This window comes from Cetorhinus maximus, chromosome 17 (genome assembly GCF_964194155.1).
Source record: "Cetorhinus maximus chromosome 17, sCetMax3.hap1.1, whole genome shotgun sequence".
NCBI classification, from domain to species: Eukaryota; Metazoa; Chordata; class Chondrichthyes; order Lamniformes; family Cetorhinidae; genus Cetorhinus; species Cetorhinus maximus.
The window spans coordinates 32,344,104-32,369,323 of NC_135895.1; the positions used below are offsets into that span (position 1 = coordinate 32,344,104).

A 25,220-nucleotide genomic window follows, 5' to 3' on the forward strand; every position below is an offset into this window, starting at 1 on the left:
GAAATTTAGAAATGTGAAATCAAAATGTGATTAATGGGGTCAATAAAGCACCTAGTCCCTTCGGTGCCCACTGAGCACGGAAGGCTTCTGTGCTGGCGGACACCACGTGCTCCCTCTCCAGGGATGTGACATAGCCACAGAAGAGGGGCAGACAGTCGGGCCAGACAACCCCTCGGTTGCCCGCTGTCTGGGCCTGTTAATGGCCAACTTGACCAGAAGCAGGTTCACCAGGAGGTCATCCTCCCTCCCTGCACACTGGGTGCCCATAGATCAGGAGCGTGTAACTGAAGTGCAAACAAAACAACAGTAAAAGGTTCTTTCAAATAACTAAAAAGGAGGTGCAGCCTACAACAACTTACTCGCCCATGGACTCCAAAAACAAAGCAGGCGTCTTGGGAGTCCATGAACAGACACATCCTGCAGTTGCATGGGACTGCTGCTTGCAACACCCTCCTCCACAGGTCCCCGATTGAAAGGGGAAGGATATACCTGTAGAGATCCCTCTACTGGGGTCCTCCACTGCCAGGCGGCAACAAGGCACTCCAGGGCGTGTCTGGGCAGTGGGCGAGGGCAAGGATGTGAAGGCTGTACAGCAGCAGCCCATGCTAAAGGGCACGGAGGGCATTTCCGAGAGGCGACTCAGGTTACAGGGCTCTGGCTCCCAAGGGAGGGTCTGGGGCCAATGTGGAATTCTGTCCGAACTAGGGTACACTCAGACGGAAGACCACCTGCGCCACCTCAAGACCCAGAATGACATCAGGGCCAAGCACGACGTGGCATTGGCCACAAGCCGGGTGTCCAATGACAGAAGATGCACCAACTCTTGCAGAAGCATCCAGCCCACTCCTCAGCCACCCAGCACGTCCCTGACCCTGGTCACCCTGGCAGCCACAGCCTTCCTCTCCACCAGCCACCGAAAGTGGCAGAGGTGTGGATTTTTGAACAGCGGCTCTCCGACAACAGCCGCTACTCCGGATGGCGGAGAGCTGCGGCGCATGGCGACCACATTCCAGACTTTGATCAGGTCCTGGTAAAAGTCAGGCATCGCCTGCAGAAAGCCACAAAGGCACCTCATGTCTACAAACAGGAGCTGCACGTCCTAATTCAGGCCATGCACCTGGCAGAAGAAATACATCGCCAGGGCACACCATGTCGGAGGAGGCTCGAAGTAAGGTATCGTCACAGGGCCTGAAGGCAGAAAGACACCAACTGGGTGCATAGGCACACCAGTGCCTGATTGCCCTCCCTAAGCGGGAGACTCAGAACCTCAGCAGCGACCCAGTGCAGCCTTTTGTCCCAGAAAAAATCAATCAGCATTCTCTGAATTTTTATGACAAACTCCATGGGAGGGGTCAAAGTGACCAGCTGGTACCACAACATGACGGCAATCAGCTGGTTTATGACTAGCACTCGACCCCTGTAGGACAGCACTCTGAGCAGTCCAGTCCAGCGCCGCAAATGAGTGGTGACTTTGGTCTCCAGCTCTTACCAATTCGCTGGCCAAGATTCCTCAGCAGGGCAAAGGTGGTCCTCCAGGTAGAAGAGACTGGTCCTGCTCCAGGTGAAAGGCCTGAGCTTCTCTGGTAGGGGGGTCTATCTGCCACTGACCGACCAGAAGTCCAAAACACTTGTCACAGTTGACCCTAGCAGAGGATGTGGCAGAGTAAACCTCCTGGCACTCGCACATCCTCCGGAGGTCAGCCTGGTCAGTGAACATGAGAAGCACATCAGCGTAAGCCGAGAGGACCACCCCGATGTTCAGCCCACGCAGAACCAATCCCGACAACCCCATCCACAAGAGGCACAGGAAAGCAGATAGAATACAATTGGCCAGACAGGTGGCAACCCTGACGCATTCCTCTCCCAAAGTGAAGGGGTGCCGTCAGGGCCCCGTTGACCTTAACCTTAACTAGGTACCCTGCAGCAGCATACAGAAGTCTGACCTGAGCGACAAAATGCATCCCAAACCAGAATGCTTGCAGAGTCCCGAATAAATATACATGATCCATCCTGTCGTGCGCTTTCTCCTGATCAAGACCGGAAGGCGCTTGACAGACCAGTTCTCTGGGAAAGGTGAATAACGTCCTAGACCAGATGGATGTTATCAAAGATGGTGCAGCCTGGGACCGTGTAGGACTAGTCAGGGTGGTCCAGCACAGTGCCACGGTGAGAAGACATTGCCCTGTCAAAGATCTTGGCCCTGAGGGTACAGTTGAAATCCTCAATGCACTCGCCCGTGTGGATGGAGCCAAGATGAGTGGACACTCCCTCAAAGTAGCTCGCTTGCTGCTGCGCGCCCAGGGGAACGTACATGTTCACAAAGTGAGGCGCCGCACTCCCTAGGTGCACAGTAAGGTGCAGCAACCGGCCTAGCACTGGTTTTTTGACCACCAAAATCTCCGGCTGAAAATGTGAGGCAAATAAGATAGCCACCCTGCAGAATTAGAGGCTAGGTGACTTGTAGACCCCTGCCCTCCACCACCACCACCACCCACGCCCCACCATTTCAGGAGCCAAGTGGCTTTGTCTCTCGTACCGGTATGGGTTTCCTGCAGGAAGCACACCACATACTTCCTGTCCCTCTGGACCCTGCACTGTGCGTCCCTGCTGCAGTTGATGTCGAAGCTAGCTATGGTTGTCTTCGTTGCCAGAAGTATGTGCTACCAGCACCATCACCCAGGGTAAGTGCGGAAGGAGAAGACGTTGGTTTTCCGTTCTTTCAGGAACCCAGTCAGAAACGTATGGACTCTCCGCCGGGTATCCTGATTGAGCTCGGGAGCTTTTAGGGCCTCGCGGGCAGACCAGAACACCAGCAGAAATGAAACCACTGGTCCAAGGCCAGCTGAACCCTGTCTAGGCGACCACGATTGCTCGAAAGAAAATCCCGGGGGTCCCCGATGAGGAAAGGGGGAGGGGGGTGGGTAGGTGGGTGTGGAGTCAACAGCAGGCACCAGAGACCCAATCCCCTCACCTGGCTCCAATGACTCTGTCATCGGTGGTGCTCGCTAATGACACTACCTCCTCCTCTGGGTCGTTGCCTCCAGCTTCCGACCACTCCCTCACATTGAGTGCAAGGGCTGATGCGGAACCGCCAGCTGGCTCTATCTCTGCCTCAATTCTCCCCCCCCCAACCCTCCCCACCCCTGCCACGGATCAAGGCCGAGTGGTCTGGCCTCCCCTTGGGGCTCTGGGTCAGAGGGTGGAAGCGGCTCAGAGATCCGCTCCGCCCCAGGCACCAGGTTGCCCGGCATAAGTGGGAAACGTTCTGGACCTAGAAAAGTAGTGCCTGGCGCCAAAGGTCGAGACGGAACGGGTTGGCCCTCCTCACCACCGCCACCCAAAGATCCAGCAGTTGGGAACTCACCACAGTCCCCTGGCAGGTCAGATGGCATCTTGGGGATACAAAGTGGGGTGCCACCTCAAGGGCAACGCACTCACTGACCCCTGAGGGGCCCTGTTCAGGGGACTGCAATGAGACACTAGAATCCCCACCCTCCCCCAGAGGGTGGAACAAGGATTTGAAAGGCGGCAACACCACCTTCTCTCCATCTGGGGAGGAAACAATCTTGACCCCAGGAGCCATGAATTCCTCCCCATCTAGGGAGTGGCACCTCTTCCAGTGGAGGTAAAGGGCCGGGGAGACCTCCATGTGCAACGTGCCTGATACCTCACTCCCTCCCCAGACACTCCGCCCTCTGGGGATTTGGCATTGGCATATTTCCAAGACAGACCACCTGCTTGAGGTCCTGCGCCCCAATGTCATCGGGCCCAGCACTCGGCGTTGAGACACCAATGGGTCCAGGATCACTGTCCACAAGGTCTGGATGTTTGTTTTCCCCTCCCCCCCGCCAGTGTCTTGGAGTGAGTCTGGGGTTCGGGCTGGGTTTGGGTCTGTGGGGGCTGCCTCAGCATGCTTGCCCTTGCTCCGCACATTCTTGTGGCATGGGCACTTACACCACCACCCCACCCCCCCCAAAGACATGGTGGGTGGAGGGATGGAGTGGTGGTGGGGAGAGGTGGGGCGGTGCCAGCTGTGGCTGCCTGCTCCTCTTTATCCCCTCCCCCCACCGCTCAGCTTAATTCATCCCCTCCCCACTGCTCTTCTTTTTATTCATCGCCTCCCCACCGCTCCTCTCTTTATCCCCCACCCCACCCCCCAGCAAGTTTGTAGCAGACTTCTTCCCCTGAGTGATGGCCAGGGAAAAATGCCACAAAAGCTCGGTAGCAGCAGCTCCTCAGCCGCAGCCACAGCAAATCTCCAGCTCCACCTCAGGCAGCAACTAGCCACACCTGATCCTAATCAGGAAGATATAACTCTTTTGGTTACAAAGCATATAAACTAAATTAACAAACCAAGGGACAAATTAAAAGGGAGCCCCTTAAAGGGAAACTGCAAAAATAAAAGATAAACTTGCACCAAGCCTGGGCACTGGTGTTAATCACTTGTGCATACTGTTCACTATTGTCAATGAACTCCTAAGAATATCTCCCTGCCTGTGGCTCCTTGTTCTGATGAGCAGTGTTCATGTCACTCAGATATGAAACCTTTCTGCACAAAATAAAGGCAGGTGTCTCAGTCCAGGGCCTCATTCCTTTCCTTTTGTCCAGCCTTCAGAGCAAAATGATAGTCTGGCCTCACACTCCCTGGATGTATTACTGATGCCTGCACCTCGATGGTGCTTGTCACTGCTGTCAAAATGTCATGGGCAGGTGTCATAGAGTTCTGTCATTCTCTGTGTGCTCTTGGCACCTTTTAAGGTGGGGCTGGCCCCCATCTCTTCACCTGTGACCAGTCACACTGTGCTCCTGAGGGGACCAGATGCTGAGGGTAGTTGAAGGATCAGACACTTCTAAGGTTTCACGTGACTCTGATCACAGAGCACAAGTGAGCTGTCCTTGGCCAGACAGGAGTCAGACATTCTCAAAGGCTATGTGAAGATCTATGGAGCGTCCTCACTGCAAGTCATCATCATCCTCCTGCAATTGAGTGACTATTAGGGCCTCCACTGCATCTCCATGACAGGAGCATTCTTAGAGGGTATTCACGCTGCCATAAGCCAGACTGGAGTCAAATGTTCATAAATGCAATGTGAGGTTCTATGGTGTCTCCTCACTGCATTTCATCATCATCCTCCACAAATCTAGCAGCTATGAGGGCCTACTGAGCATGCCTGCCTCATCTAGCTAGTGCAATGGCCTGATCCCCATCATCGTCACCTTTGAGGACCTCATCCCTGTCAGCAGTGTCCTCATAGGAGGACACCTCCAGCTCCTCAGCCAATTCGTCGCCCTGTTGTAGCGCCAGGTTGTGAAGGGTGCAGTAGGCGATGATAATGTATAGCACTGTCTGTGGCTACAAGGCTCCACCAGACCAGAACGTTATTTTCAGCATCCCGATGGTCTGCTCCACCAAATTACAGCATGAGCCTCATTATACCTTCACTCTGCTGCAGTCTAAGGCTGCCAAAAGGGGTGTCATCAACCGCATCCTTTGCAGGTAGCCCTTGTCCCTGAGGAACCATCTCTGCAGCTTCTGTGGACAGTGGAAGACTTCAGGGATCTGAAACCAACTGAGAATATAGGAGTCATGCACACTCCCTGGCAGCCATGCACAGGCCTGCAGGATACATTCCTGGTAGCCGCACACCAGCTGCACATTCAGTGAAATGGAATCCTTTGCAGTTGATGTAGATGGCCACGTGTTGCAAAGGAGATCTGAGCACCATGTGGGTGCAGTCGATTGCACTCTGCACCTGGTGGGGGAACCCGAAATTTGGGCAAATCCTATCACTCTTGCATCCTGGCTCTCCTGGCCCTGGGTGAAATGCACAAAGTTGTGTGCCCTCACAAAGATGGCATCCGTGACATCATAGATGCATTTGTAGGTGGAGGCTTGTGCTATCCCACAGAGGTCACCTGTGGATCCCTGAAAGGAGCAGCAGAAATTGTGTGTGCTGTCACTTATACAGTCACTGGCAATGGATGCCCTCCATGTCCCCGTGGCGCCAAATCCTGCAGTAGCTGGCAGATGCGACTGATAAGTTCCTGAGATGTGCTCAGTCTTTGGCGACACTGGTTCTCGATCACCTGCAGGAATGAAAGGCGGTGTCTATGGACCCTGGGTCTAGCCTAGCCCCGACCAGCGACGGCTCGCTGTGGCTCTTCAGTGGCATGTGCGGGAGCCCCAGCTGCCCCTTCTTCCTGTTCTATGGCCAACTTTAGCACTGATATTATACAACGTGCCCAGTCGTCCAACTGTTCTGCAGTCCACTAAAACACTCATTAAGTTGCAGCCTGTGCCCGAGGGGTGAAAAGCTCTGGAGCACTTGGTGGCACTTTGATGCTTCTGCTTGCTTAAGTAGGCAGATAAGCTAGAGGCCCGACTCCAATCATGGCACAGGCCACTGTGTCATTATACGGCCAGCCCGTTGGAATGGTCCCCACGTGCTGGATTGTCCATTCACATCGGCGTGATTGCATGCCGAAGTGTTCCATAACAGCAAATAAAGGGTGTGCACTTGGCAGGCTGCACTTTGAGGGAACTCTGAGGTGCATACACAGTAATGTTGTGGAGCGTTCGCCCACATTGCATGTTGGATGTCAAGGTTGAGGCGTTAGAGGGTGGGGCAAGAGCAGGCCTGCGGTTGAGGCGTGTTGGGGGAGGATGCTAGAGCTGCCTCCTGGTCGAGGCAACTTGTTGGGGGGGGGGGTGGAGGGTGCAAGGGCTGCCCTGCAGTTGAATGTAGCGCACAAACAAGTGGAAGGTTGGGAAGGCAAGGTGCTACCGGGTTGAAAAAAACAAAGATCAACTCAAAGCTACAGTGTCTTTAACATTTATCACTTACCAAATGATTTCTGAACAGGAAATTTAAATCTTCTTTATCTGACCATGAAGGCTATAATGCCACAAGCATAAACCTAGTCTGAGAAGGAAATAATTATTTTTGAGAGAGAAAGGTCACTGTAAGCAACAGTGATTTGAGTATGAGGGTCAGTGAGGGGAGACTTTGGCCTGAGTGAGACAGAGACCAAGTGAGTAAATTTGGGAATTTGGTTCAAAGTGGTAATTCGGTGCATTAGGAGAAAGAGGTGCTTGAGCTAAGGTTTACTGCAAGAAGTAAAATGTGCTGTGTGGGGAATTCGGTGAAGGGCTGGGAGGAGGTGATTTTTCTCTTCTACACTTTTGAGCGTCCAATATTTGATTTCCACTTTGCAGCAGCAGGAGTAGGTAAACCAGTAACCGGTATTATTAGTTTTATCAGTATTGTAAAGTTTTCTGGCAATGTCAAAACCTATTGGAAGGTGTAGGCTTTATTAATTATGATTAGTTAACTAGCAATTATTAATTAATTAACACATATTGGAGAGGGCAGGGTAGGTGATGTGCTGTGATTGTAGGATATGGGAGCTTCTGGCTACCTGTGTGATCCAGGGCAAACACATCTGCTATAAGTGTTTGTGGCCACAGGAACTTCAGCTCCGAGTCATTAAGCTGGCATCAGGAAGGGGGAAAAGTTACCGGGACACTTTATTCCAGGAGGAGGCCACATCCCTTGGGATAGAGTCTTCTGACTTGGTCAGGGACAGGAGGTGTGGCTGCAAGTGAGACAGGGAAGGGGACCCAGAGGGCAGGAGTGTGGTAGCCTTGGCCCTTGCAATTGCCCAATAGGTTTGAGGTTTTTTTCAGCTTGTTTGGATGAGTGGGGGCTGCAGGGTGGATGAGCTAACTGGCCATGACACCAAGGCACAGGAAACCTTTCAAGTGCGGGGAGTTAAAAGGAATGTAGTGGTAGTAGGGGACAGTATAGTCAGACGGATTGACGCCGTTCTCTGCAGCAAAGAGCATGAGGCCAGATGGCTGTTGCCAGCCTGGTGCCAGGGTTCCGGACATCTGCTCAGGGCTGGAGAGAAACTTGCAGTGGGAGGGGGTGGGGGGTGGGGAAGGACCCAGCCGTTGTGGTCCATGTTGGTACCAACAACATAGGCAGGACAAAGAAGGAGGTTCTGCATAGTCACTTTGAGGAGCTTGGCACCAAATTAAGAAGCAAAACCTCTTCTCGAGCCATGTGCAAATGGGCATAGGACAAATCGGATTAGGGAGATGAATGCATGACTCAAAGACTGGTGTGGGAGAAGTGGGCTCCAGATCATGGGGCACTGGCACCAATACTGGGGAAAGTAGGGTCTGTACCGTTGGGACGATCTACGCCTGGACCATGCTGGGACCGGTGTTTTTGTGAGCCACATAACTAGGGAAGTAGAGAGGGTTTTAAACTAAGTAGTGGGGGCAAGGGTACAAGTTTAGGAAGATATGGTAAATCAGAGTAGAGACAAGGCAAAAGAGAAAGCTATTATTACAGGAAATGAAAGACTGTGACAGGAAGGGATAGAGAGTACAAATCTAACAGTAAGTTAACAGATGAGACTAAAGGTTATAAAAAGAATAAAAGGATAAAACCAAAGGCTCTGTCTGAATGCGCGAAGCATTTGAAACAACACAGGTGAGCAGAGTGCGCATAGAAATAAATAAGTACGATTTGCTAGCCATTAGAGAGACATGGCTGCAGGAGGACATGGATTGCGACCTGAATATTAAAAGGCATAAGACATTTAGGAAGGACAGGAAGTGAGTAAAAGGTGGAGGGGTGGCTCTGTTAGTTAATGATGGTATTAGCACAATAGAGAGGGATGACCCAAGTTCAGGAAACCAGGATGTGGAAACTGTTCGGGTAGAGATGAGAAATGGTAAAGGCAAGAAGTCACTTGTGGGAGTCCATGTACAAGCCCCCTAATACTAACCACATGGTAGGATGGAGCATAAAGGAAGAAATAATGGGAGCTTGTCAGAAAGGTATAGCAATAATCATAGATTTTAATTTACATACAGACTGGAAAAGTCAAATGGGCAAAGGTAGCCTAGATGAATTCATAGAATGTTTTTAGGATAGTTTCTTAAAATGGCATGTTCTGGAGCCAACCTGAGAACAAGCTATTATCGACCTGGTATTGTGCAATGAGATGGAATTAATTAATGATCTCATAGTGAAGACGTCCCTAGATAGCAGCAACTATAATATGATTGAATTTTGCATTCAGTTCGAGGGAGAGTGGGGTGAGTTCAAGACTGTTTTTAAATTTTAAATAAGGGTATTTATGAGGGCATGAAAACGGAGTTGGTTAAAGTAAATTGGCAAATTAGGTTAAGGGATAGGTCAGTAGAGATGCAGTGGCAAACATTTACGGCGATATTTCAAAATACACAGATACTGTGTATACATAGATACATTCCAACGAGTAAGAAAAAGTCCAAGGGACGAACACGCCATCCATGGTTGGCCAGAAAGATTAATGATAGTATCAAACTCAAAGTAAATTTTGCAAAGATAGATGGAAGGCCAGAAGATTAGACAGAATATAAGGAACAGTAAAGGATGACTAAAGGATTAAGAAGGATGGAAAAATTAGAGTATGAGAGAAAGCTAGCCAGGAATATAAAAACAGAAAGTAAGAGTTTAAATATTTTAAAAATAAACGAGTTAACAAAGTGAATGTTGGCCCTATAGAAAGGGAGTCTTGAGAATTGATAATGGGAAACAAGGAAATGGCAGCTGAATTGAACAGGTATTTTGCATCAGTCTTCACTATAGAAGATACAAATAACATCACCAAGGCAGCTATAAATCAGGAAATGGAAGGGAGGGAACTCCAGAAAGTTACAATCACCAGAGAAGTGGTACTGAGTAAATTGTTGGAGCTACTGCCTAATAAGTGCCTGGATCCTGATGGACTTCATCCTGCGGTCTTAAAATGAGTGGCTAATGAGATGGTTGATGCATTGGTTTTAATTTTCTGAAACTCCCTGGATGTGAGGAAGGTCCCATTAGATTGGAAGATAGCAAATGTAACTCTATTATTCAAAAAGGGAAGGAGACAGAAAGCAGGAAACTACAGGCCATTTAGCTTAACATCTGTCAACAGGAAAATGTTAGCTATTATTAAAGAAGCTATAGCAGGATACTTGAATAAGTTCAAAATAATCAGGCAGAGTCAACATAGTTTTGTGAAAGGGAAATCATGTTTAAGCAACTTCTTGGAGTTGAGAAAGTAACGTGCTGTGGATAAAGGTGGATGTTCTGTACTTGGATTTCCAGAAGGCATTTGATAAAGTGCCACCTCAAAAGTTATTGCGGAAAATAAAAGCGCCTGGTATTGGGGATAACATATTGGCATGGATAAAAGATTGGCTAGCTGACAGGAAGCAGAGTAGGCATAAATAGATCTTTTTCAGGTTGGCAAGATGTAATGAGTATTTACAATTTATATAAATGACTTGGGTGAAGGGATGGATGGAATGGTTGCCAAATTTGCTGATGACACAAAGATAGGTAGGAAAGTAGGTTGTGAAGACATGAAACTACAAAAAGATATAGATGGGTTAAGTGAGAGGGCAAAGATCTGGAAATTGGAGTATAATGTGGGAAAATGTGAAATTGTCCCTTTGGTACAAAGAATAAAGGAGAAGCATATTATCTACATGGTGAGAGATTGCAGAGCTCTGAGATGCAGAGGGATTTGGGTGTCTTAGTGCATGAATCGCAAAAGAATAGTGTGCAGGTACAGCGAGTAATTAGGAAAGCTAATAGAATGTTATTGTTTATTGCGAGGGAAATTAAATACAAAAGTAGGCAGATTATGCTTCAGTTATACAGAGCACTAGTGAGACCACATCTGGAATATTGTGTCCAGTATTGGTCACCTTATTTAAGGAAGGATGTAAATGCATTGGAAGCAGTTCAGAGAAGGTTTACCAGACTAATAGAATGGGTGGGTTGTCTTATGAGGGAAGGTTGGACAGGCTAGGCTTGTACCTGCTGGAATTTAGAGTAAGAGGCAGCTTGATTGAAACATAAGATTCCAGAGGGTCTTGACAGGGTGGATGTGGAGCAGATGTTCCCTTTTGTGGGAGAATCTAGAACTAGGGAGTTACTGTTTAAAAATAAGGCCCCGCGCATTTAAAACGAAGATGAGGCAAATTTTTTTCTGAGGGTCGTGAGTCTTTGGAATTCTCTTCCCGAAAAGGTGATGGAAGCAGAGCCTTTGAATATTTTTAAGGCAAAAGTGGATAGATTCTTGGTAAGGGGGTGATATGTTATTGGGGTAGGCGGGATGCAGATTAGAGATTGCTATCAGGTGATCAGGTTATTAAATGGCGGAGCAGGCTCAAGGGGCTGAATGGCCTACTCCTATTCCTTGCTCAAATTTTTACCATAGAAACATAAAAAATTCATGACACAGAAGAAAGGCATTTGGTCCATCGTGTCAGCTCTTGTACCATTGCCAATTGTAGGTTACAACACTTATGCATATCCAAGTATGTCTGGATGTCATGAGGTTTATTGTCTTTCACTTTCGCTCTTTCAGGCAGTGAGTTCTAGATCCCCACTACTCCCTTCGTTGAAAAAATGTCTCGACTGCTGCCAGTTCCTTTTAAACCTGTCACCTGGCTATTGATCTCACTGTTAACGAAAGCAGGCCCATCCTATTCACACTGTCCACGTCCCTGCCAAACTTTATACACCTCAATTAATTCTCTCTTCAGTCTCCTGTATTTCAAAGAAAACAATGCCATCCTACCCAAAAGTAAAACTGACAACACTGGAAATACTCAGCAGGTCAGGTAGCATCTGTGGAGAAAAACTGAGTTAACGTTTCAGTCGGTGACCTTTCATCAGAAGTAAGAAAGGAAGGAGAAATGTAACAGGCTTTGAACAAGTGGGAGGGGTTGGAATAACAAAAACAAAGGTCTGTGATTGGATGGAGGACAGGAGAGATTAAGTGACGAAGGGTTTCATGGTGCAAAAGCCAAAGGGAGTGTTAATGGGTAAATTAAAGAAACAAAAGATGTATCTAGGTGAGATGTGAATGGCTGGGTATCAACTATCTGAATGAAAAGTGACAGAATAAAGAGAAAGACATGAGAAAAACCAAACCAGCAAAAAAAATAAAAACGGAGGCAGGGGTTATGATCTAAAATGGTTGAACTCCATGTTGAGTCCACAAGTCTCTAGAGTGCTGAGTCGAAGATGAGGTGCTGTCCCTAGAGTTTTGCACTGAGCTTAATTGAAACATTGAAGCAGGCCGAGGTCAGAGTGGGAGCAAGATTGAGAATTGAAATGACAAGTGACGGCAAGTTCAGAATCATGGAACAGTGGTGTTGTGCAAAGCAGCCACCAAGTCTGAGTTTGATCTCCCCATCTGTAGAGGAGGCATCTGTATTGTAAGTAGCAAATATAATATACTAAATTGAAAGAAGGAAAGGTAAATCGCTGTTTCACTTGGGCAGAGTGTTTGGTGCTTTAGATGGTTAGAAATGAGGAGGTAAAAGGGCAGAGGTTGCATCTCCTGTGCTTGCATGAAAAAGTATCATAGTAAAGAGGAGGGGATGTTTGGGAGTAACTGAGGAGTGGACAAGGGTGTTGTGGATGGCACAGTCCCTTTAGAATTCTGAAAGAGAAGGACAGGCGATGATGTGTTTGGTTGTATCGTGCTGGCGTGGTGGAAATGGCAGAGAATGATCATTGAATGTGGAGGCTAGTTTTGAGGAAGGTGCAGAAAAGGGGAACCTCATCATGGTTCGGTGGGGGAGGAGAGGAGGAGTGAGAGTAGAAGTGCCAAAAATAGATCAGACATGGTGGAGGGCTCTGTTAATGATGCTGGAAGAAGTCCTTGGTTGAGAAAATAGGAAGACATGTTGGAAACTGATCCAACTTTCCAATTTCCCTTGAGCTTTTAATTTTCTGACCAGTCTACTATGTGAGACCTCGTGTCAGTCCATCCAATCCTTCCAATCCTTCTTCAGTGAAAATTCTCATTCCTGCCAACATCCTCATAATCTCTTCTGTACGGTCTCTAGTGTGACCACACCCTTCCTATATTGGGATGACCAGAACTGTATGCACTAATCTTGCTGTAGTTTATACAGCTCTGGTATAACCTCCCTCTTATATTCTATGCCTTGACCAATAAAGAGAAAGTATCCTGTAAGTGACCTTGACCACCTTATCTACCTTTCCTGCTACCTTCAAAGATCTGTGGAAATGCACTCCAAGGTCCCTCTAATTGTTTTTAAAAATGTGCCTGCCCCACCATTCCATTATGTAAAGAGTTTGACATTGGATTAGGTTCAACTATGATGTTTGCCCTTTTCTCTTTCCCAGTAATGAATATCAATAGCTTGCTGACATTGAAGTCCAGATTCACAAATAAATATAGCCACTTTAGCAATATACATGGGGCGTGCCTGATGCCTGAGTGGAATGAAATACCCTTGCAAGGAGTTGATGCTCTTGGAACAAGTTCATAACCTTAGGAAGGAAAAGCAGGAGAAAGATGGCATAAAGAAATTTTCAGGTAGTAAAGACTTCCAATAAATCATAAATGACCAGATCCAGTAACAAGCACAAAAGTTATAGGAATTAATATGAACTCTGGAAAGTTCTCCCTGTCTAGTCAATGGCAATAAAATTTCAATCTGTGGATTTTTAACTCAAATGATGGTGTTTCATATTGAGGTAGTGTGTAACTTGAAATTTGCATTATTTATGCAATCCAAAAGGTCCCAGTTCTTAACTCAATCTTCGTTTACTGCTGGGGTTTTGCCCTTCTGTTCTTCTGCAAGATGGCAGCAATTGCTTTTCAGATTCAGACCCTGAATTCTTGATCACTCATCTTGCAAGAGCAGTTAGCTGCTCTTGGCTAACTGTCAAGAGGTAGAACTGTAGAAGCCCACTGGGGATGCAGTGCCAGTATCTCCAAACCTTTACTAGACCTTGAAATTTATTTTAACTGTACATGTGAAGCAACTTCAATCGATGGAGGTTTCCTAAAGGAAGCTACATCCACATGAAAATAAACGTTGAAATCCAACTATTTGTAGGCAAACTGGGTTTGAGACAGTGGAAGAAGATAAGTGAAGTTTTGTTGTATGGCACCTAATGGAGTTTGTTTTGCCTTTTTATTTGACTCTGATATTCTAGAACCTGTACTTGATTCTGATTCTGATGACGTTCCAGGTAACATTGTTGTGTTGTCATTTGCTAAATGGTGTTTGGTTTCTCATTCTGCATCCAGATCACACTCTCTCTCTTGGTCACTTATAAACACTTTCAAACACTGTAGCTTGCATTTTTGTAGTATTGTTTGCTTTTGAAATGTTAAGCTATATTAGACTGGCATAAGTCGAGCAATGATTGAGCAGATATGGTATATCTGGTTGTCTCAATAAGCTTCTTTCCCCATTAACTTATTTGAAAGCCTGAATTGATTTACATGTGGGTTGTGTCTGGTAGATAATAGATTTTATCATTGGTCTGGAGTGTGGTGATGCGCTAACTAGCTCCTAAGAACCTAGACTTTGAATGTTTATTTCATAGGGTAACATTTTCCTCCTCTACTTCCACTTCTTCCCAAGGGGAAGAATCTTCAGAGTTGATGGTTCCCTTTAGCTATAACTAATGCTGCTCTTGGCTAACTGTCAAGTGGCAGAACTGTAGCAGCCCACTGGGAAAGCAGTGCCAGGATCTCCAAACCTCATTAGAAAATACATATTTTAGCCCACTTCATTCTATCAACAGCTTGCTTCACTACAATATTTGGATATGGGTTAAATCTCTTCTGTTTAGAGATGATCGGATGGCATGCCAGGGCACCAATCTCACCATAATTGTGAAATAGATGGTGGAAGAGCAACACTCAAAGGAGTTGGCCTCCTTAATGATGACCAGCTTACAGTGGCATTGATGGGTGGCAGAAAGTGCTGGGAATCAGTCACTTGTCTTTGGTGCAGTTCTGCAGTTTGAGAATAAAATGGGATTTGGTTCAAAACTTCAAGTGAAAGAGGTACTCGAATCTAAAGAAACTGACCTATCCTTTACCTTGCAGATGTTGACAAATATGCTTTGGAAACTACATAGTTACAATATAAAGAATTGCTACCATGTTAAAATGTTTGAGGTTGCATGTTGGATCACTTTTAATCCTCTGCATACCCAACAAAAGAAATTGAAGTCCTCTTTCAAATGTCTCTTGAGGAATGAGTATTTTTAAAAAAACAATTCATGGTTGGAATCATCTTTTAAATGCAGCCAGTGTCACCATATGCCAGAGAATTCCACTGTCAACGCTCCTGTAATCTGGTAGTAATTCAGGTTGACCTCACATCAAAACACTAGTGGGTTGCATGCTGTTTATTCACCATGGGCTAAATGTGAGTGGTTATTGGGTTATTTGATTTGACTTGTAAGATTTAAAGTTTTACAGAAGGGGAATGGTAAGATGGAAATTGATTTTTTTCTTTCCCTTTATTAAGTACCACGCTCGACTCGTTCAAGAACACAAGCCACACTGGAAATGCAATTTGTGCCTAATTCAAGACCAGAAGTAGAACCTGTAAGCTTCAGGAACATTTCCACGGGTAATGGGCATGTCACATGCCTGATTTTCTTTTTAATACTTAAGAATTGTTGTAATTCTCAAGTCCTCATTCTGTTGGCTTGTCTTGATATTGAGTAGAATGTGTAATTTTTCTGAGGTGAAAATGCTTGCCATAGTTATAGCCTTTTCAATTGTGACCATTTGGATAAATTTTATACATTTGAAAAATTCATGTTTATTTCTCCCAGTAAGTTCTGCATTTTTATACCTTAACTTTGTGGTTTTCCTGGGTCTTGAATATGCTGTAGCCAAAGGAATAGACAGTAGACATGCCTTGATCATGGCATTTAACATTGACTATCACCACATTAAAACAATATTAAGCTGGTCAAGTAGTTCCAAAAGATGGCTGAGGTGGGGTGGGTTATTCATTGCAGGTTTTTTTTCTGAAGCACTATGGTTGGATTGCCTCTCGCAATGATACTACTGTGTTCCATCGGTCTTGAACATAATGGCATTTCTACAGCATTGCTTTCTACAATAATTGCAGTAACACAAATAAAACCCAGCTAGATGAATTGAAATGTTAAGCAGAGAATGGCTATTGGAACCAATTGCTTTTAGGTCAAGAGGCATGGAGTTGGGGTATTGTACCGATAACTTCCACAGCCAGATGCATTGTCAGTTTGAATGTTAGGTATCCATTATACATTGAGAGATGTTGGACATGTACTGTGGGAGGTGGGGGTAGTGAGATTTGCGTACAATTGGTATTGGTCAAAGCATGTTGCTAATTTCAACTGAACATTTATTCCTGGCAGCTAAGGTCACTGGTAATCTATCACCTAGCAGTGAACAGACTTTGAATTCTGTTGCAGGAAGAAAGTCTGTCTGTGTAAGAGAAACTGAAAGGCTGAGAAAGCAGCGTGAAGATAGACGAACTCAGCTACAGGAAATACGGGAAAAGCGTGGACAGGTAGGAACCCATTCATACAATAAATCCAGACATGGAATAATAAATTGCATCTTAGGTGGACCCTGTGTATTATTTGGTGTTTTTCTGTTAAAAAGATCAGTTAGTAATTCAAATGTTCGCTATTAGGTGGAGAGCACCATTTGAAATTTTAAAATGAAGAATATCAAGCCAACATTGCACCTGTTTTCTTTTTAGATTTCAGAAATGCAAAATGATTTTTTTAAACAGCAAATTGATATGTTGGGCATATGTTTTCCTGTTGTTTGAGAGTGCATTTTTCTTTTCGTGTAGCACTGTGATGTTACGATCTTTGTGTGTTTTGTATTCTCTCATCCATTTCCGGAGCAATATACACGTTATGCAGTATTTATGCAAGTGAATTTTTCATGATTCACCTTGTGGTACACCTGTCTTGCATCAGGAAATTCTCCTTGGTTTAGTGCCATTTAGTCACAATCCTTTTCTCATTTCCCCAAACATGACGAGTTTAACAGCACCATGGTAGGTTCTGACATGAAGCATGAAATGGTGTTTACAAACCTAGTTTGTAATGTTCTGAAGGTGGCCAGTATTGTCTGCAAAATGAAATTGGAAGCCATTCAGTTCATCATGAAAGTTTCCTGTGAACCTGTACCTCTGTTTTAGCACTGATTTAGTTAGTGCCCTTTTTATTATTTCATAGGATGTAAGCGCACTGATAAGGCCAGCATTTATTGACCTTGAGAAGGTGATGATGAGCTGCTGTCCATCTGCTGTAGGTAGACCCACAGTGCTGTTGGGAAGGGAGTTTAGGTTTTTGATGCAGTGACAGTGAAGGAACAGCAATAATGTCCAAGACAAGATGGTGTGTGGCCTGGATGGGAACTTGCAGATGATGCTTTTCTCCTGCATCTGCTTCCCTTGTCCTTCTAAGTACTAGAGATTGTGGGGGTTTGGAAGGTACTGTTGAAGGAGGCTTGACGAGTTGCTGCAGTGCATCTTATAGATGGTACACACTGCACATTCAGTCTAGGCTTGGTTACAAATAAATTAAACCATTTTAGCAGCTGCAGCTAAGTATAGGATTGAACAGTGTTTTTAACTTATTGCAGGAATGTGAAACGGGTAATCCAAACTGGGAATTCATGAAGATGATTGCAGAACTCAGAACTACTTTAGACTCTTATCAACATCTGTCTACTTCAGACCCTGTGAGTAATAATCTTGCATCATTCAAATTGTGCTCTGGAGGGACAAAGTGCTGCTCTCCCACTTCTGGGACTAATGGTCAGATATAGTACACTTTTAACAGTTAGGATTATTATAATTAGTGACGCCTATTCAAAAGGGGATCCAGCCTCCACTGCTTTCTGGAAAAGAATTACAAAGACTAATGACCTCCAGAAGAAATTCCTTCTCTTTCCTTCTTAAGTCGCCTTTAAACTCTGCCCCCAGTTCTAGATTTCCCCACGAGAGGAAACATTCTCTCGGCATCTACCCTGCAAGCCCTTTGTATGTTTCAATAAGAACACGTCATTCTTTTAAAAGTCAATGATTATAGGCCCAACCTCATCAACCTTTCCTCATAAGATAACCTCTTCATCCCAGGAAAAACCTAGTGAACCTTCTTCGAACTGCTTCCAATGCAATATCCCACCTTAAGTAAGGAAACCAAGCCTGTACACAGTACTCCAAGTGTGGCCTACCAATGCCCTGTACTGTTGTAGCAGGACTGGTCTACTTTTATACTCCATCCCTCTTATAATAAAGGCCGAAGTTTCATTTGCCCTCCTAATTGCTGTACCTGTGATAACTTTGTGCTTCATGTACAAGGATACCCAGGTCCCTTTATACTGCAGCATTCTGCAATCTCTCTTCATTTAAATAACCTGCTTTTCTATTCTTCCTTCCAAAGCTGAGAGCCTCACATTTTCCCACATTATACTTCACCTGCCAAATTTTTGTCCACTCACCTAACCCAACTATATCCTTTTGCAGACTCTTGTATCTTTTCTATTTATAAAATTGCAGGTAAACTTGTTGATTCAATTGAAAAAGTGGATAAGTAAGAATGGGAAACTGTGCTTGCGCACCTTGAAACTAGCTTTTTGAATTGATTATCCTCTGGGTTTTGTTGAACTAATTTGACATAATATTATGCAGTTCATGGAGTAAATTTTAAGTGCATCTTGATCAGGTTCAGTTTGGTTTTAAAAACAAAAAAGTAGTTCATTTCTTGAAGGTAAAGTCCTGCACTAATTTTTTAATCTTGTGTATAGAGGTGATGCAGGCAAAACCCAGGGGATTCTCTTTCTGGGAAAGGACTAAAATTTGGTGGTGCTCTTGAGCTGTCTTGTTAATTACTTAGAACTTTCTGGTAATTACATGGTGCCAGTTTCAAGCTGATTTTAAAGTATTGGAAGAAGATGACCTTTCTAGAGTAACTGCACTTCAAAGTGGGTACAATATGTGGTGTAGACAGCTTCACTGCTTCATTATACTTGGTTTCATATTGGCTCCATTTAATTGTAATCAGAATAAGTAATGGGAATAACATTAAAACAATCAAGATTTTGTCATACTAGCTTAACAATGGAGCGGTTTTGGCACTAAATTAACCTTTTTAACTCTTTCAGGTTGAGTTGCACAAAATATGTGTCTGTGTCCGAAAACGACCTCTCAGCAAAAAAGGTGTGTTATCAGACATTATAACTGCTGCATTGTAGAATTTTTCTTGCACCTTTTGCAGCACTGCTATATCTGTGGGGGTTCGAAGTGCTCAAAATGTATGGTCAATTCTTAGTGCAGAGGATGAATGGAATTAAAATCAGTTTTTAGCCTATGGGGCTCTTTTGGCAATTTAATAGTAAAAGGCAGAAACTGAAACTGTAGTATAGAATCATAGAACAGACACAACTCAGAAGGAAGCCCTTGAGCCTGTTGTGTACATGTCAACACTCTCTGTAAAAGCAACTCACCCAGTCCCACTCTCCTGACTTTTCTCTAAAGCCCTGCAATTTTTTTCTCAGTTATCCAATTCTCTTTTGAAAGCTTTCATTGAATCTGCCTCTACCACGCTCAGGCAGTGCATTCCAGATCCTAACCACTTTGCATAAAAAGTTTTTCCTGCTGCTGCCTTTGTTTTTTTTGCCAATTGCCTTAAATTGGTGTTCTCTGGTCTTTGATCCTTTCGATTCTATGGGTACGGTTTATCCTTATCTACTCTGTTCAAATCCCTCATGATTTTCAAAACCACCTGTCGAATCTCCCCTTAACATATGGGATGTTCTAAAATATGACGTAGATGATGATGTGCCACTGCACTTGTCGTGTTAGACTTTCAAACGAGAGGTTGGGATCATGCCTAAGAGCTACATGCCTGCTCTAACCTGTTTAGAAATAGGACTAATAAAGAAGCATTAAGCAGATCGAGTATGTCTACAACCTATCTAAGAACCAAGTCCTATGCCTAGAGTCCAAGAAATAAGGACTCAATCCCAAAACTAGGTGGCAGTGATGGAGACATCAATGTAAAAGACACACCCGTGTTATAGAAGGAGCCACAGAATAAAGAAAGTATCAAAAAGCAGCTCAAGAAATTTCAGCAGTAGAAGGGAGGCCCACTGGAGAGAGGTAATGATGACCTAGTCAGCCCTTGACTGCCTTGAGGGCCCACAGAGAGGACAGCAGTGGGAGTTATGGAAAAGCCATTTTCTCTGGTACCCAGCAGCGTCAAGGTTTTTCGCAAAAAATAGCCAAAGCTTCAAATTAGTTCTTTTCTTTATACAGTAGGTCTAGTAGCAGATGATGATCTCTTGAGGCATGGCGTGCAGGAGTCCACAGCGGATTTTGAATCCATTATTAAAGCCTTTAAGAACTTTTTAAATCCATTGTGCTAGCCCCTTAACGAGCAGGCAGTCCCGTGTGCGAAGCAGCCCCAGCTCTGAGCGCACAACCAGGTTATAGTTTGTGGCTACATCGAGGCTTCCCATGACTCTGTAGATTGGGAAGGCCCATGGGCAGCGGCCCCACCCTAAAGAAAGCCTGCCAAACAAACCAGAGGGGTGGGAAACTCCATGCCAGTAAACTTTTTGAGATGCTTGTGCTTGTGTCATATAAACCTGGCATGGGCAACAGGACTGCCCAGTAGGGATGTGGTATGCTTCCAGCTTGGCAAAATGGGACATTTCAAGTGTTTCTACAAATCCAGCCATTTTGGTCAAAGTCACAGACCAGTGAATATTTACGATACACATTCCTTCCAAGAAATGGAAAGCCCAGAAAATGATGACCCTGCAGAATTCTGAGGGGAAGTAGGTAGTCTTAAAGACCAGACTACTGGTCAATCGCAGTCCAAGTTCAAGACTTTGCTTCTTTTTAAAATTGATAAAGGATCTCGACTGGCTTCAGTGGATGACCTTTATCCATCAGACATCCAGTTACAAGGTCCGGGTGGCATAGACCTTCCAATCAAAGGCAGGATTGTTGCTGCTATTAGCTACATGGAGTGACAGATCATTGACTGTGAAGATCAGAGAGAATCAATGTACGTCCTTGTTGAGTGGTGATGTTGACGTATTTATAGGAATCCTGGAAAACCCAGATGATCTGTACCATTCAGGCGACTCAGTCTTTCATGTAACAGTCTACAGCTTTTTCTTTAGAACCAATGGAACTTCAGCCATCAGAAGCTGAAGCAATTTATGAACTGCTCAGCAGTAAGTTCCTTTCTTTCACAAAGACACCATCCACTAGACCCAGGGCAGACAAGGAAGTTATGAATCTCTCAGTTCTTCATGAAGTAAGATCAGAGGTGGAGGATACAGAAGGCACTGCAGCAGACAGTGACCATCCCCATGAAGACCTACTGGACCTGAATTGGCTCTTCTTGAGAGCAATGAGGAAGAATTTTTTTGCAGTACTGAGTGATCTCTTGCAGGTTGAGGCCCTAGAGAACGTAGAGAATGATTCATATTTCCCATTGTTGGATGTATCTTGTGACCTCTGTCTCCTTGGACGTATCAGCTGTGCTTATAGTTGCTGAACAGCATTCAGATCTCAGTTCCACTTAATCTGCCTGTGTATTATTATTTTATCCCCTGTTGTTCATGAAAAGTCTTCCACAGAGAATGCTTTGCCTGAGTTCAAGTTAGTCCATAGAGTATCACTGTTCAAGAGTTGCCCTTTGCCAGGATGAAAGTCAGTTGGCACCCATATTTCACTCCCAGCTGAAAGTCGTCTGTCTTCAGAGCAGGAGGTCAACACATGAGTTGCAGCAAAATCTTTAGCAGTTCTGAAGCTGCAGAATCTGACTACTGACTAGCAATCCTGTACCAGAGTTGATTGCCTACAAGAAATTCCTCTCATTACAGAAGATGAGGATGTCTTGTCTCCATATTCTCAGCAGTTCTTCCCATAGTGGAGCAACCTCGTACATAGAGAAGTGTGGCTTTCTTACCACAACTTACAGAAAGTAGATGGTCCTCTTGGAAAATTGTTGGGAAATTTGTCTTTTCCTGACAGTCTTACAGGAAGTTGGTCATTTTTTTCCTTCATTGTCTAAGTTCAGTGAAATCTGAGTTGAAGCTCATTTATTCTTGAGACTGGGGATAGTATGGAGATGATGTATAGTGTTGAATTTCCCAATCCTTTATGAAGTGGATGAATTCACCTGTGAACTGAGGGCCATTGTCACTCATCACATTGTCTGGAATTCTGTAACGACTGAAGTGTACTTTTAGGCATTCTACAATTTCACCGGTAGTCATTGAAGTCAGCTAGTCTAACTCCCAGTAGCCAGAATAATAGACTACAGTGACAAGATAATCAGTTCCTGCTAGAGTGAAGAGGTCTACTTCCAGTTTCATCCATGTTCTATCTGGGATGTCGTGTCATCAGTAGCTCTATAGCTTGCTTAGCTTGGTACAGTGTTACAAGCACTGCATTGGCTGATGTGGCCCTTGATTTCATTGCTAATGTTTTAGCCAGTAGAGCGCTTCTCTTGCCTTCCTCAGACTCTACTCAATTACCTGATGGCTTGCATGGATTTTCTTCAGTGCACCTCCTTGGGGCCAATGACTCTTTCCTTTGTATAAGATGCCATCTTGGTCTGTCAATTCATCTCGCTTTAGCCAAATATGCTTTTGTGATGACCACAAGTGTGTCCTTGATGCTCTTAGGCCATCCTTTCATCGCTATTTCTTGGAGAGTTCGTATCCTGTTGAGTAGTTCGCTTGATTTGAGCAAGATGCTTATCTGTCAAATTCAATGTATCTGCTGGGTTGATGACTTCCAGAGCATGTCAAGCTGCTGTTCCACATTGAATCTGGAAGTTTTCACATTCTGTTGTAGCATCTTCAACTTTCTTCATAATAAGGAGTGCTGCTCTCAACAGCATGTCAGCAACGTACACCTGTTTCCCTTGCTTGTATGTCTCATCCAGATGATATCACTGTAAACAAAGTAACATTCTTTATGGACGGGCAGACAGAGATTTGCGAAAGATGTTTTGAAGTGGCTTGTGTTCGGACTCCACGATTACTTTGTCTCTCCTAAGCAGGTATTAATGAAAATACTCATAAGCAAAGACAATAGCCAGGTGCACTTTCTTGATCTGAGCGTAGTGTCATTCAGTTTGTGTTAACACCCTGGATGCAAATGCGACTGGTTGTTCTTGCTGTATTAGGGTTGCTCCAAATCCTGTCTCTGGCATCACGCTGCATGGTGATTTCATCATTGATATCATAGCACTTCAGCATTGGCATTGTCTTCAATAGTTTTTTCAATAGATTTTAATGAATGCTGCTTGTTCTGTGCCCCAAGTTGCACATCCTTGGTAATGAGATTGCGTAATGGCTCACACTCCGATGACTAATTTGCTAAAGGTTTTGCTAAATAACTCACGAATCCAACAAATCATTGCACTGCTTTCACGTCTCTTGGCTGCTGCATCGCTGCTACAGCTCTCACCTTGTCTGGATCCGGGTGACGACCTTTTGCTGTCAGTATGTGACCTGTGTACTTGATTTCAGGCATTTTCAATTGCAATTTTTTTTCTTGTTCCGCTTCAGTTTCATCTGGCAGCTCTCTCTAGCAGTCATATATTAAATTCTGATGTGGCCAGCTGTGGCTTTTTCCACACCTATAGACTAGCAGATCGTTCACTATGGCTTCAACTCCAGGAAGATCACCTGAATATCTTATGCTTTCTGCATTGATGATCTTCTGTAGCTGTGAAAATGCCAAACGGCGCGCACAACCATCCGTATCTCCCGAACAGCATCCAGAATGGAGTTAGAAAGCTCTTGGCTTTCATCCAGTTTCACTTGTCAGTAACCATCCTTCGCATCTAGGGTAGTAAAGAGCTTTGCCTTGGCAAGTTGTGGTAAAATTCCTTCAATGATTGGCATCCCTTCAGCGCTTTATTTAGATCTTTTTGGGTCTAAGCATACTCTCAGCTTTCCAGGTTGTTACACTGCTACCATGCTGCTATTCCGGTCTGTAAGTGTTGTCACTTTCTTGATTACTCCCTTCTTTTCCAGCTCTTCTATCTTTTTTTTTAGGCTTGACTTTAGGGCAGCTCAACTGTTTTTGGCAGATGCTGAATTGGTCTTACACTCTCATCTACTTCAAGATGATATTCACCAGGAAGACACCCAAACCCTGTAAACACACCTTTGTATTCCTCTGGGATCTGTTCAACAGTCAATGGTTTTGTGTGCTGTGGTACGTTGTAAATCTCCCTTGGCACTTTTAGGTTTACCAGTCCAAGCTTTAGATTTGACCTGGCTGAAGTAAGTGGCTTTTGCATTCCACTTATGATCTGGGACTCTAGATCTTCATTCTTGCTATTGCATTGGACTCTCAGATTTACTTGTCCTCTCGACATAATTACTGTGCCATCAACCTTGCATTTGAGAGCTTCATTTTTGAATCACCATCTTGAGCCACTTCCCACAGATCTGTGAAGGTCATGATGTTGCATGACGCACCAGTGTCTATCTGACAGTTCGTGTTCACTTGATGCTCTCCTCCTGCAGTCATCATTCTAACAGTCACAAACCACCTATCACCTATTGACCTGACAGCCAACCTGTTGTATGGTGTATAGTGATTAATCAGCGTCTTCGGTTGATATCTCTTCAGCAGCCATCTGTGTAGGCTTGTTTTGCTTCTTTCTAGCCAAACACTTATGTGCAAAATGATTTGGCTTTTTGCTGCTTTCCCCAAGCTGGACAATCCTTCTTTTCCTTTGTGTGATGCCCTCTGCACTATTTGCATCCCTTTTTTTGTCCGTGTTCGTTGTACTCTTTTGGCCTGGAATATTTATCAGCATAGTACAAAGCCTGGGCTGTTCTACCATAAATATGCTCTAGCTGATGATTCACAATCTCGACGCTTCTGCATATGTTGATCGAGTTCTTGAGAGTCAGTTTCTTCTTTCTTAGGAGATTTGCTTTCACTGCAGGCTCTCTTAAGCCTAAAATAATCTTATCTATAATGAGATCATCTTTAAGTTGCCCGAATTCACAGGATTCTGCGAGCTATATTACTGCAGTCATATACTCATCAATAGAGTTCTAATGTTGAACACAGTGTTTATTTGTTATGTTCACTTAGGGTTCAAAGCATGCCTTCAAGGCTTTCAAAATCTCTGCAGTCTGTTTTTTTTTTCATCTTTAGAGAGATTTAGGGTGGAATATAATTTGTAGCAGTGCCTCCCCAGCAATGTTAATTGTTGCCACTTGTATTTGCTCCAGCTTGTTAATTAAATCTGTTACAATCTCGTAGTTTTACCATTGCAAGTGGAAGAACTGCCAGTTGCGCCGCATAT

The 25,220-nt window shown here is 44.7% G+C and overlaps 1 protein-coding gene across 2 annotated transcripts in view; it reads left to right on the forward strand.

Annotated features, from left to right (window-relative positions):
* LOC144692295 (kinesin-like protein KIF2A) overlaps nt 1-25,220 on the forward strand; it is a 93,178-nt gene that overhangs the window by 38,921 nt on the left and 29,037 nt on the right. For both annotated transcript variants that reach the window (XM_078560939.1, XM_078560941.1), the window contains exons 5-8: nt 15,368-15,472; nt 16,311-16,408; nt 17,500-17,598; nt 19,024-19,078. In XM_078560939.1, coding sequence (XP_078417065.1) covers nt 15,368-15,472; nt 16,311-16,408; nt 17,500-17,598; nt 19,024-19,078 — 357 coding nt within the window. The remainder of the gene's footprint in view (nt 1-15,367; nt 15,473-16,310; nt 16,409-17,499; nt 17,599-19,023; nt 19,079-25,220) is intronic.